The sequence below is a fragment of the Gymnodraco acuticeps genome, unplaced genomic scaffold (genome assembly GCF_902827175.1).
Source record: "Gymnodraco acuticeps unplaced genomic scaffold, fGymAcu1.1, whole genome shotgun sequence".
NCBI lineage: Eukaryota > Metazoa > Chordata > Actinopteri > Perciformes > Bathydraconidae > Gymnodraco > Gymnodraco acuticeps.
The window spans coordinates 266,698-280,358 of record NW_022990245.1 but is presented as its reverse complement, the minus strand read 5'-3'; the positions used below and the strand labels follow the sequence as shown (position 1 = coordinate 280,358).

Below are 13,661 nucleotides of genomic sequence, written 5' to 3'. Positions count from 1 at the left end.
GGCTTTACACCCACGGCCCTATTAGAAACGTTGCTATCATAAACAATGCCCGACTGTTTTGGACGTAATATGGTCGGTGTTTACATTAGCATCGCTAACACTCGGAGCTAACCTGTACTGGAGAGCATGAGTGTGAAAATAAAAAGGTACTCACCTTGTGGTATAACCGGCAAGAGAGAAAGCCTTTGAGCTCCATACTGTTTCAGAAATAATCCTTGATAATCCATGATATCGCGTTTCATCACGGCAGTATTTAGTTTAGACAGTAGCTGCCAGGTCCGGCATGAGCTCAGCCCCCTCCTTTTTTTTTAATCAATTCTTTTTTTTAAAGCTTTATACCCAAAATCAGCACTTTTGAAACAGGAAGTGAAATAGAGGGATATGAGGCATGGCTAGAATGGGTGATCTGTTTGGTATTTTGAGCAAAACACTTCATAGACATTTAAAAAATATATATATTTGTATATATCTGAGACCTATGCTATTGCCTAAAAATAGCACGATAAGTGCACTTTAAGTACAAGATCTGAGTACTTCTCCCACCTCTGCAAAAATGCAACTATAAAATGTAATAAAAGCCCATTTCTATCTATTCAGGCTTTTAGATTGTTCAATTTATGTAATTTAAGTAATTTGTTATCAGGTATAACTAACCTTTTGGCGTGTCAATGCTCCTGTACAACGTTATGTACCTCAAGATAAGTCCTTAAAATAATGTGTACCTTATCTTGGCTTTAGTTTGTGGAAGTTATTATTTTATTCTGAAGGATTCAAGCGTTGAGAATTTATTTTGAAGGGGTGTCGCTGCCGGCGGAAGTTGAGGAAGTATTTTCATATCTGCAAGTCTGAACCACTAAGTAAACTTTCGCTTTTCCTTTAGTAAACTAAGTGATTATGGCGACGTTTTTCGGTGAAGTGTTGTCGGTGTATTCCCGGGCTGTGGAGGAAGACGAAGAGGAGGTCGATGAGAACGAAGAGGATGCAGAAATCCTCAGAGAACTGGAGGAAAAGAGGTAAATAACGTTAGCCAGCTAGCATAAGGACTGGAAATCAGGAAGCATGGACATGTAATATTAGTTTAATGACGACAGACAGTTTAATCAAGTCATGTGAAATAAGTTGTAAGACGTTATATTGTATGTGAGCATTATACACGTATTTACAGTTGTATGTAAAACACGTTGATCTGAGTTAGCATCTTCCAGGCTCTAGCTAGCTAACATGACACATGACATTTCAGTAACACCCACCCCTTGATTTCCTTTTTGTGACAATATTTGTATTGCTTTGGTTTATTTTTTACAATCAAATAGAAGATGGGTACATTATGGAATCCAAAGCTGAGTGAAAAAGTGAATAAGACTCAATAGAAACCAGTTAAAAACGTATAATAACGGCTCAGATTCAAACAATGTTAATGATCACTAAAACAATCCTGCAGCATGATGTGTGTATGGCATTATAACCAGCAGAGGTGGGAGGAGTACTCAGATCCTATAGTTGAGTGAAAGTAGAAGTACCACAGTGTAGGAATACTCTGTTACAAGTAAAAGTAGAAAAGTATTCTCATCAAAATATAGTGAAAGTAGCGACAGTAAAAGTAGTCGTTGTGCAGATTGGTCCATTTCAGAATAATATATATGATATGTTTTATAATGATTGATCATGAAAGTGTTCTCAAAGCTGGTAAAGGTGCAGCTAGTTTGAATGACTTTGTATACTGCAGGGTAGCTTGTGGATTTACTCCAGGTGGAACTAAAGTCTGATTTAACACTTGATTATATTTCACATCATTCATCCAGATCTGTAAAGTAACTAAAGGTATTAAACACATGTAGTGGAGGAAAAGTACACCATTTACCTCTGAACTGTTGTGGAGTAGAAGTACAAAGTAGCATATAGTGGAAATACTCTAGTAAAGTACAAGTATCTCAAAAAAGTACAGTACTTGAGTAAATGTGCTTAGACCTCTGCTAAGTACATCACTCTCAGCTAAACAATTGCTACCTTTATGTAAATCCACTCCCATCCAAGGTTCTTCCTTGCAGAACTCTTACTATACTATTATTCAATCTATACCAGGGGTGTCAAACTCAATTTCATCTCGGGCCACATTAGCATCATGGTAGCACTCAAAGGGCCAGTTTTATATATAAGACTATATAAAAATACATATAAAAATGTAATATAAAATAATGTATTATATAACATTATTGCCTCTGCATTGGATTATTATCGGATAGAGTAATAACTTAATTAACTACATCTGAAAGCAGAAGTCTGGGGCAAATAATTGCAATTCTCTTCAGTGAGAACGTCACAAAATGATTTAAAAAAGAAAAGCCAAATTCTGGAGAAAAAATCAAAATCAAGAAAAATAAATGAAATTTTGAAAAAAAGTAACATTTTTAAAGAAAGGCAACTTCTGAGAAAAAAAAAATCACATTTGAGATGCATTGTGGGACATGTAGTTTATGGCAACGTGCTTCTGTAAATTGGCATGGAACCGTATAATAAACATATTATATTCTTTGCAAGCTCTTGTGGGGCCACATCAAATGAAGTCATGGACGGGATTCGGCCCCAGGGGTGTCAAAATTGAGTTTGACACCCCTGATCTACACACAGTCTGTGCCTGTGATGCAGACTTTAAAAAGCAATTTACGTTCAGTTTAAGCACATATTTGGTGAACCTGATGCCTACGGGACCTGGGTTGCAAGATTGAACTGAGCTGTCGAATAAAGTTGGCTTAAAAAGCACACTATTTCCTAGATTACTCAGTAGATGTACAAAATAGCATGCAATTGACAAGTCCAAATACCTCAAAGTAAAGTACCTGATTCAATCTCTTCTGAGGAGAGGGGGGGTTTGATTATCGTGGCCTTAAGGAGTGCTTAAAGGTGGGGTAGGTAATTCACTTCAGAAACACTTTTTGTTATATTCCATGGAATGCTCTTAACATCCCGATAGCAATGAATACATGAAATGCTTTGACAATAAATACATACAAAAAATTCATCTGTGGAAGCCGTGGCGCTGTAAAAAGCACGACGAACCATCTGAGCCGGCCCGCGGCAGGTAACTGGATGGCCTACCCTGCCTGTCAGCCTTCCATCTGTGCACAAACTTATCTCGTGCCCTCATTGGTCATGTGCGCGTTCGTGTGTGTTGGAGGAGGGGCTCTGTAAGGAAGTCTGAAGGAAGGGGCAGATTTTTTCCTGCTGTGTATTTTCTAATTCTAGCGCACTCGAGCTGGTTTCTCCATTCTTACCTACCCCACCTTTAAGTTAAGTAGACAAAGATGTCATTAAAAATAAAATATGAGAAATAACCATAAAAATGTTGTGTCAAATCTGCTAGAGACCTATATGGAAAATGATTTAAGGAAAAAATGGTCGTTACTTGCAGGCAGCTGGATACTAAGTGGACTTTAGTCTATAAATATTTAGTTGTGCAGTGTTTTGTATAACAGTTGCTTCTCTCCTAACCCCCGTCCCTCATTGATCAGGGAGGTTCATCTGCACTGGAGCCCCGAAGTCTCCGAGTCGCTGAAGTCCGGAAACAAGCTGCCGTGTTCAGACTTCATCCTCGCTGTGGGACACAACGCCGCCAGTAAGTGTCAGAGCAGCTGAATGTTGCATTACCATTATTGAGTCTTTCTGAAAGAACACCCAATATTATTACAGATCACATGAAACGTTAATGTTCCCTCAGAGGACGTTGGAACATGGAGCAATCCAGCGCCATTAACTCTGAGATAACACAGATTTTCAGTTCAGCAAAACAAACAGAAAAAACAAATGCACAGGAGGACAAGAACCCATCAAGAACTAAATTACATAATGAGGCCAGGCATTGTTGATAGAAGAGCTACATTGAATATTTTAACTTGAGGTTGATTTAGTGAATGTGGTTCCTTATTTCATCATTGGATTGTTTGTCAATAAAATGTTGGAACTAAATAGTAATATCATCACAGTATGGTAAAGTACACAATGTCAGCTTGAACCAGAGTCCTGCATCGGGTCGGGTACCCGACGGGTGACCCGCAAAAAAGGTGATTCGCGGGTGGTATTTTTTCAAACGCTTTTTTCCGGGTTCGGTTCTGGGTAAAACAAAGAAGATGCGGGTCGGGTCGCGGGTATTGCATAATAAATATATTAAAATAATAATAATTTAGTTTAATGTTTAAATCCTCAGACCTCTCCCCCGCGGGACCGCGCATAATCATAACCTCTGCAGCGCATCAATCTGCTGCTGAGCGCGCCACATTCGAAATGGCTGAGGTGAAGCTCTCTAGCGGAGAATACAGCATTTTCAATAACACTTCCTCAAGAGCGAAATCCAACGTCTGGGAGGCTTCTGGTGTCATCCTAGATCGGGTCGGGTTGCGGATCTTGTGCCGACGGGTCGGGTTGCGGAACTAATTGGCAATATGTGTGGGTAGCGGGGCGGGTTCGGTATTGCACGTTGCGGGGCGGGAGCGGGTCTTGAAAATCAGACCCGTGCAGGACTCTGGCTTGAACTGCATCTTGTTTTCATCTTGCAACTGTGAACATGTTCAGTGTAACAAAAGTTTGATTTTGCTCTCTTAATATGAATTATGATTGTACTATTTTGCAACCTAACAACACAAAAAGATTACAAAAGGCTTCTTCTGACCCATCATTAGGATTTGGATAAGTTCAGGGACCCCTTCAACGTCACATAGGCTACAGCTAATTAAAGCTAACCGTTCATCGGATGAAACCAATAAATAGTAGGCATTTTCCCAGAAACACCTTAAATGATTAACTTTTTAAATATGTTATACATTAATTGGTCAGACCTGAATCATAGCAGATACCTGTTCCAATGTCCGCTGTGAGGAGAGCGCTATAAATGTACTGTAGGTCTGTCTGACGTTTGAGCTGCTGTTGAGTTCTCATCCGTCTCCACAGGGTTTCTGTCAGTGTACGCTCTCACCTCTGAAAACTGGGACGCGCTGGGACGAGCATCGGTGTGGAACGAGAGGAGCGGGGGGGTCGCCAGCGAGGAGTCGACCTGTGTTTTCTACAGACCGAAGGACAACCCAGCAGTGAGTGACCCCACAGTGCTGTGAACTCAATAATCATTCAGTGTACGGACTTTACTGCTGAGCTTTCATTTGTTTTATTAGTTTATCAGGAGCCTATTATAACGATCCTCCCCAGTTCACTGTCAAGCTACGAACAGGAGGAAAGTCCTGAGGAAATTAGATAGATCAAAGAAATGCAGATGTGTTAGAAATATCTCCCTGGTCCCCGGCTTGAGCTTCAACCTCAGGATCCATGTATCTGTGATCCTCTCCAGAATGGAAGTAGCATCACATACAGAGCATCAACTAGTTCCTGAGCAGTGTCCTTCACATGCTGATATCCAAGAGAGGGAGTTACACAGTCACAAGATGGAGGAATAGAAAGCAGTCTTCAATGTTTACTTCAGATTAGCTCCACGTCAGAAATGAGCATGCTTGATGTCTCTCTCCATAGAGGCTGAATCATCATGTTAATCACATAGCTATCATCTGCCTAAAGCAGTCCTGATGCTCTTCTAGGTAATCACACATCCTGTCATGTTCACAGCTACAGTTGGGATACCTTTGTTATCATGTTACTCTCATATTGGAAGAGGACATTCAGTATTTTCACAACAAGATGCGTCTAATGAACATTTAAATAAATCATAAAAACATCTGTTAAAGCCGTTTTTATAGTTAGTAGAAGTTAATGAATCCAACACCTTTGTAGTGTATGTTGTACTGGAAGTCATGTCAGCATCATTTCAAAAACATAATATGAAACCCCATTTCAGCTTTAAAAGTTGGAAAGTAGGCCACGAACACAGGATTAATGAGCCCTGGTAATCCGCCGCCTCTCCCATAAAGTGTCAGAAAACAGAGTTATAACGGGCGTCTGATGTGTGCCGCGTCAGATTTATTACACACTTGTGTTCTGACGGCTGCAGGGATTTAATGAGCTGAAGGAGAAGATTCTCAAACAGTGGGAAGCAGCTGTGAACAACAGATACTGCAGCAATCACCCATTAGTTTATACATCACTGATTTACTGCGCTTCACATCAGACACCTGAAGACGTCACTTTGTGCTCCGGAACACGGTGCTCGGCTTTTTCACAGTTTTCTGCCGACGGAGAGCAAACAGTTCATCAAGAAATAATCCGCTGATTAATCAATAATATAAATAATGCAGCGCTAGCATAATGTGTCAATTATCCACTGGGGAGCCCTGTGATCGGACTGTGTTTATTTAATATAGTTTATTTACATTTTGAAGCATTATTAAGCACTTTAGACATTGATTTGCCAGTGTCTGCTAGATAACAAAATGGTCAGCAGAGTGACCTTTCTCTAGAAGTAAAAGAATGGTTATCCCATTCCTGTAGTGTGTTATATAGCTTTCAGTGCATGTAAATGGTCTGCAAAGGCTAAACTCTCAAATTTCCTACCAGAGGGAGTCTCTCTCCCCCCTCCCTGAAACGCCTCACATGGACTCCTTTGTTACTTCTGTAACATCGTGACATCTTTGTAACACTCGCACTTCTATTGGCTATGGATCCAACACATTCTACGTGATAGGCTAAGGGGCGGGACATCTCTAAGCCGTTGACCAATCACAACAGAGCAGGCCAGCTAACCAATCAGAGCAGACTGGGCTCTGGTTCCAGACAGAGGGTGAAAAGAGGTGCTGCAGCACAGGCAGTATGAGAACAATAAAGAGCTTTTTGAACATTAAAGCATGGAGACATGTCACAGGGGAGACAGAAGATATGAATTTGAAAGCATAACAGGGCCCTTTTTAAAAGATACTCCCTCTTGTTTGCATTTCTATAACACAGACTATATGAGAATTAAAAGCATGTCTTTAATTGAAAAACGTTGCATAATATATCTCTTGTATTTCTTTCCCTGAAGGTTTTGATATGCCAAGTGACTTGCTACCTTGCAGAAGACCAGCTTTTCCAATGGACAGAAAAGGTATGTTTATACAACACAAATCAGACGGATGGCACTGTGAGTAGATGATGTTGTTATTCAGGGAAATGTAGGAGCAGCTCTCTCTCCTCAGGTAGCAGATTTATATCCGTTTTCCTACAACTATGAAGCATATCGATGTAGAAACAGGAGAAGTTTATCGGCACGTCAGCTCAAAGCCTGTTGGAAAGAAAGGGCACACAACACGATTATAACAGACAGAAAAATGTTGTCCTGTACGTAATTACAGGGGAGCTAGTTAGTTGTATAATGGTACACTTTAATCAATGTTTACTGGAGAACGACAAAGCCAAACATACAGGGACTTTTCAGGGTGAGATACATTACATTGCATTTAGCTGACGCTTTTATCTAAAGCGACTTACAATAAGTGCATTCGACCAAGAAGACACAACCTTGAAGAAAACAGAATCATATAAGTATTATCAGGTTTCATAGAGCCAAACATTTCAAGTGCTACTCAACTGGCTTTAGATAAGCCAGTCCTTTATTAGTATATAAGTGCTTTGTTAGTAATTATATCGCTCGAAGTGGAGTCGAAAGAGATGAGTTTTCAGTCTGCGCCGGAAGATGTGCAAGCTGTCCTGACCGACGTGTTTTTGGGGTAAGAGTAACTTTAGGGGAGGAAGGGAGATTTATAAAAAATGTAAATTAAAACATGTAAGTCAAGCATTATCACTTCAATGATTAAACAATGCTGTAAGTTCAATAGAAAATGTAAATGGTAGTTTAATAAACCACATGTTTGTTTTACTCCTGTTCTTTGCTGTTTTGGGTCCCCTGAAAGGCGCTATATAAATCTAAGTTATTATTATTGTCATATGTAGAATAGAATAGGGAGGGATGAAACCCTCCTTAATGGTCACACATGCAGAGCACACAGCACACAGTGAAATGTGTTCTCGGCATTTAACCCACCCTAGTACCAGGAGTCTAGCACTAGGAGCAGTGGGCAGCTATTGTACAGCGCCCGGGGAGCAATGGGAGTGGGGGGGAAGGGGGGTGTCCGGTGCCTTGTTCAAGGACACCACGGCAGGGCAGGAGGTGAACTGGGACCTCTCCAAGTAGCAGTCCACACTCCATATTTAGGTCTGGTCGGGGATTTGAACCGGCGACCCTACAGCCCCCAGTCCAAGCCCCTACTGACTGAGGACCACAGCTACAGTGTAGTTATGAAATAGTGCAGAATAGTCTATATACAAGTAATTGGAATATTGATATATATACTGTATAAGTTGCAAACAGATTAATGTTATGGATGTTCTTTCAAAAGTTCAGGTGTTTAACAGTCTTATGGCCTGTGGGATGAAACTGTCCCTGTCCCATGCTGTTGTGTTTTAGCTAATTGTGCCCCTCTCTCTCCTGCAGGTGTTTGACTGCCTGCAGCTCAGACAGCTGAATGTGACGGTGCTCTCTGAGAGCTCTGTGTCTGAGTTTAAGACGGCCGACTACCTGAGCAGCAGCTCGGCTCCCTTCCTGCGCTCGCTCCACTCCGCTGCTTTCTCTGGGAAGCCTGTCTGCAAATCACTGGAGCAGCCCAACATAGTGACTGGACTTCAGGCTGCAGGTACGACTGGTTCTCTCTGACTCTCGCATCTCAAACTGCCGTCACTTGAATCCGAAACAGGTCTATCACCAGGTAGGTTGACACGTACGAGGAATTTGACTTGGTGTCGTGGTACATACATAAAAGTAAAACAAAAATAAAAAAAACACAGAACTATTTTAAGAAAACTATAATAACATTAAAAAATACAATATAGCAGTATTTACATTGAAATAGAATGGCATGAAATATAAAATATGTGCATTAAAAAAAAACAGAAGTCCGCTTTCCAGATTTTACCGTCTACACAAAGAAACACTTAAAAGCTGCACAACTCGGCTTTCCTTCTTCAGCCTCTAGATATTTGGAGAAGGGCAGCTTGATTATTGCAGAAGAGACAGGAAGTTTGCATATTAAACCCATTGAAAAAACTCTCTTTAAACCCTCTGCTCCAGCGTGACCTTTTATTTTATGTTCATGAGGAAGCACTTTGTTGTCAGGAGTGCCTTGGTAAATCCGAGTGCTGCTGATTCCAGAAAATGGGTTTATTGTGTGTAGTAAGCCACAGTTTTCTAAATGTGAAATCCTATAGAGTGGTGCAGTGACTCGTCCTAAAACCCGGAAGTGAGTTAGCATTTTACCACTTCCGGTTCCTTCGATAAAAAGCAATGGGATCTCTCCAAAGGGTTTAGGAAAATAGCTGGAAATAAGGTCTGTGGTTGAGACACATTCAAGAGACGGATCACGTTTTGTTCTACGACATTAAATCCATCAGCAGTGACTGGTGATTTCTGAAGAGTTTACGTGTCTGAAAAACAATGGTTGTTACCAATAGGGATGCCAGCGATTATTCGATTTTTCGAATATTCGTTACAGTCTCCATAATCGAAAATTATTTTTTAAATTTCGATTTTATTTATATATATTTTTATTATTATTTATGTTTTTATTTATTTTTTCTGGCTTAGTTTCAACCAAAATATAGACTAATGCTAATAATAGTAATAGTATTAATAATTGTAAATGGCCATTGGTCACACCACCAGTTTGTTTTACTGTAAACTTGGAGGAAGCCAGCAGCGGTGAATAATCGATTAATATTTGCCAGGGCTGTCCGATTTTCGAATTTGATCATGGTCAGTTTCTGGCATCCCTAGTTACCAAGTGGCTGAATAGGACCACAGAAGTTGTGGAGGCCGTTGTACGTCATTACGCCGAACACGTAAACACTCTAAGTTTGTTTTCCCCTGTGTTCTGCTTGAAAGCAAGTACCTGCCTCCTGCAAACTGTTAAAACAATCGCTTCAACTTGAACCATTTAGATCTTAAGTTGGCGTGACGTTGAAGCAGCGACCCTGCTGTAGTTCCTTTATAGCATAACGTCAGCATTTTGCTTCTGACGACTAGATTTATTCAATTAAATTATAAAAGTAGGGTAGACATGTGGAGATTATCCGGCAGAACAAAATGTGATCCGTCTCTTAAATGTGTCTCAACTACAGACCTTATTTCCAGCTATTTTCCCAAATCCTATGGAGAGATTGCATTGCGTTTTTGTCCAGGCAACACATGCGCAGCTTACTTCCGGGTTTTAGGACGTGTCACTGCACCACTCTATAGCCACTCAAATGAAGACCTCAGTATTTTTGTGCAGAAAAACAGAATCAGAATTTAGAAATCCTTTATTTGTCCCGCAACGGGGAAATGTACATGATTACAACAGCAGATAAAGTGGTAAGTTGCTAAGTATGCACACGTTATTATAACACAATTAGTAAAAAAACTAAGACTGCCAGCTAACCAATCAGAGCAGACTGGGCTCTGGTTTCAGGCAGAAGGTGAAGAGAGGTGCTGCAGCACAGACAGTATGAGAAAAATAAAGAGCTTTTTGAACATTAAAACATGGAGACATGTAGAGACACTACATACTGATATACACCTGAACATCAGCAGGAGAGGACTCTTTAAAGTAGAGACACTACATACTGATATACACCTGAACATCAGCAGGAGAGGACTCTTTAAAGTAGAGACACTACATACTGATATACACCTGAACATCAGCAGGAGAGGACTCTTTAAAGTAGAGACACTACATACTGATATACACCTGAACATCAGCAGGAGAGGACTCTTTAAAGTAGAGACACTACATAGTGATATACACCTGAACATCAGCAGGAGATGACTCTTTAAAGTAGAGACACTACATACTGATATACACCTGAACATCAGCAGGAGATGACTCTTTAAAGTAGAGACACTACATACTGATATACACCTGAACATCAGCAGGAGAGGACTCTTTAAAGTAGAGACACTACATAGTGATATACACCTGTACATCAGCAGGAGAGGACTCTTTAAAGTAGAGACACTACATACTGATATACACCTGAACATCAGCAGGAGAGGACTCTTTAAAGTAGAGGCACTACATACTGATATACACCTGAACATCAGCAGGAGAGGACTCTTTAAAGTAGAGACACTACATACTGATATACACCTGAACATCAGCAGGAGAGGACTCTTTAAAGTAGAGGCACTACATACTGATATACACCTGAACATCAGCAGGAGAGGACTCTTTAAAGTAGAGGCACTACATACTGATATACACCTGAACATCAGCAGGAGAGGACTCTTTAAAGTAGAGACACTTCATAATGATATACAGCTGAACATCAGCAGGAGAGGACTCTTTAAAGTAGAGACACTTCATAATGATATGAGCCTGAACATTTGCAGAATAGGGCCCCTTTAAAGAAAGACTGTGATCTTCTTTTATTCAGTAACTAACATTAACTGTTTATTACAGTCTCACGGTCATTTTCACTCGAATGAATTAATGAACGCTTCAATTGCTATTCAGTAATCTCAAAAGCACCATAATGTTACCTGGATATAAATGAAAGTGACGGGAAGTTATCCCCTTGTGTGTCGGATCAATTAATCCAGGGCTAGCCAGTTTAATTTGTTACATATCTCAATTGTCCTTGAGCGGGACAGTGAACCCAAACTGCTCCTGATGTGTGTAATTCAAGGAAAACTATAAATGTCTTGGCACAAAATCCTCTGCCAACTCAATGACATTTAGTGTCATTAGTGCTTCTTTTCACTCAGCGGAGATCACGTACCGTTTCGTTTTGATTTAGTCCTTTTTATCCCAAAGCACTTAAAGACACTGAAAGTCGAGACAAAGATTAACATGTCAAAGGCTTCACTGTAATGCGCAAAATAGATACAGGGGAGTTTTTGGCGATGAAAATCTGAACTCTACTGCTCCAACAATAATACAACATACTATACTTAAGACAAATAAAATGCGTGAATAGTAAACGTGGAGGAGTTTAACAGTCTTGTGTCATGTGGGATTGTGTCTGAGTCTGGTGTCCTTGGCAAATGTGAGTCTGTAACACAGTTCTGATATACCGTTTTTACTCAGGTGTCATTATTTCAGTTTTTCTTAAAAGTTATTATTTCTTTTATTTCACAGATTTATTATTTCAGTTTTAGTTTACAAACATGTCCCTGCTGCACATCTACTGTGCACACTTTAAAAATACATGCTGCTCACACTATCTACGGGGAGTAATACTTTAAAATAAACAAATCTGAATGGGTTTATTGCTTAGTAAGAAAGAAAATGACTACATGATTATGATTACATTTTTCCACAGGCCAACAACAGCTTCAAAAAAACTATTTCCCTCAAAGAGAAAACCAAACATGCCCTGTTGTCTCAAGAAAGAAAGTGCAGAAGGAAACATCCATGTAAAGTCAGTGTGCTGCTCTGTGATGCTAGTTCAGATACTTGGCATCTCATCTTGGGTGCAAGCTCATCAATGTTTGGGGTCAGGCTCTGAGCTGAGGAGACCCTCAGGATGGAGTGAAGGTGTGCGTGCAATATACCGGCGGGCCAGATCTAATAGGAATTAGAAATTATCCTGCGGGCCGAAATTAAATCCACCAAGGGCCTGATTTGGCCCCTGGGCCTTGAGTTTGACATGTGTGGCTGAGGTGGGGGGGCCGGGCCTTGTTGATGAGGCCGGTAGCGGAGGGGAAGAAACTGTTCAGGTGGCGAGAGGTTTTGGTCCTGATGGAATATCTTGAGTCTGTAAGTCTGACGACCTTGAGGTCATGTCCAGTATTCAGCTATTCTGAATGTTTAATCTTTCTTACTTTTTCAGTACTGAACCACTGTGAGGTCCACCGCATCCCCTCCATTGTTTACCAGTGTTACAGCGACGTCATCGGCCCAGACTCCGTCACCATGGAGACATTCAAACCCACACTAACCAAACTCGGCAAGTCCATAAAGGTGAGCTGCTTTTTGTTTATTACTCATCTAAGGGCTCTGTTAAAGGTCAGAATAACAAACTTAAAAGCTTTTTAAGTGTTTCCTGTTGTTCTCATCTTTGACCCTGCTTTCCTTTCTCTCTGTCTCTTTAGTTGGACCCTTCTCCGAGCGCAGACATCCTCCGCAAGATCGTCAGAACCACCAACATCCAGAGTAATCTTTATATCTGATAATGTCTATGCAATGAATTTACACAAGTGGTTAAATACTGTCATTTTTTAATAAAGAAATTAAAGTAAAGAAAGCCTTTGTTTTGATATTATTATTGATAATAATAAATTGTATTTATTTAAGATGTTCTGTGTTGTTCAAATTGCATAGTTAACCAAAAATAATTAATGGAATATCTGCAAGAAGTTTGTTTAAAATGAGAGATTAAATTAATGTCAATTAGTTTGTTAATCGTGAACATTGAGATTATTTTTCCAGTTGTTTTAAGAATTTTTAATTAAACTCTATGCCTGTATTACGTTTGAATGTATTAGTTTTAACCTATTTCAAAAACTAATAGGCTTCTTTTGTTCGAAAAAACAAGTGTTTTCTTCCTTACCTGTATTTTGTGAAAATAGCCGTTTGTGTTCAGACCTTTCATTTACCATCATTTGGCTGTATCTTTAATAGTAATCCAGACTTTAAAAATAACATTATTTTTAGTTTACTCCACAGAAATTAATGAAATAAATAAAGGTAGACTACTTAATCCTTATAGGTGTATAGTAT

General features: G+C 39.9%; 1 protein-coding gene across 1 annotated transcript; it reads left to right on the top strand.

The window, feature by feature from the left end:
- The first annotated feature begins 807 nt into the window (after positions 1-807).
- psmg1 (proteasome (prosome, macropain) assembly chaperone 1) lies at positions 808-13,185 on the top strand. The gene is made up of 7 exons (XM_034220457.1): positions 808-1,013; positions 3,510-3,613; positions 4,942-5,078; positions 6,953-7,015; positions 8,402-8,600; positions 12,772-12,902; positions 13,034-13,185. The coding sequence occupies exons 1-7, from the start codon at positions 895-897 to the stop codon at positions 13,109-13,111; spliced, it is 831 nt and encodes a 276-aa protein (XP_034076348.1). The 5' UTR covers positions 808-894; the 3' UTR covers positions 13,112-13,185.
- Positions 13,186-13,661: the final 476 nt, after the last annotated feature.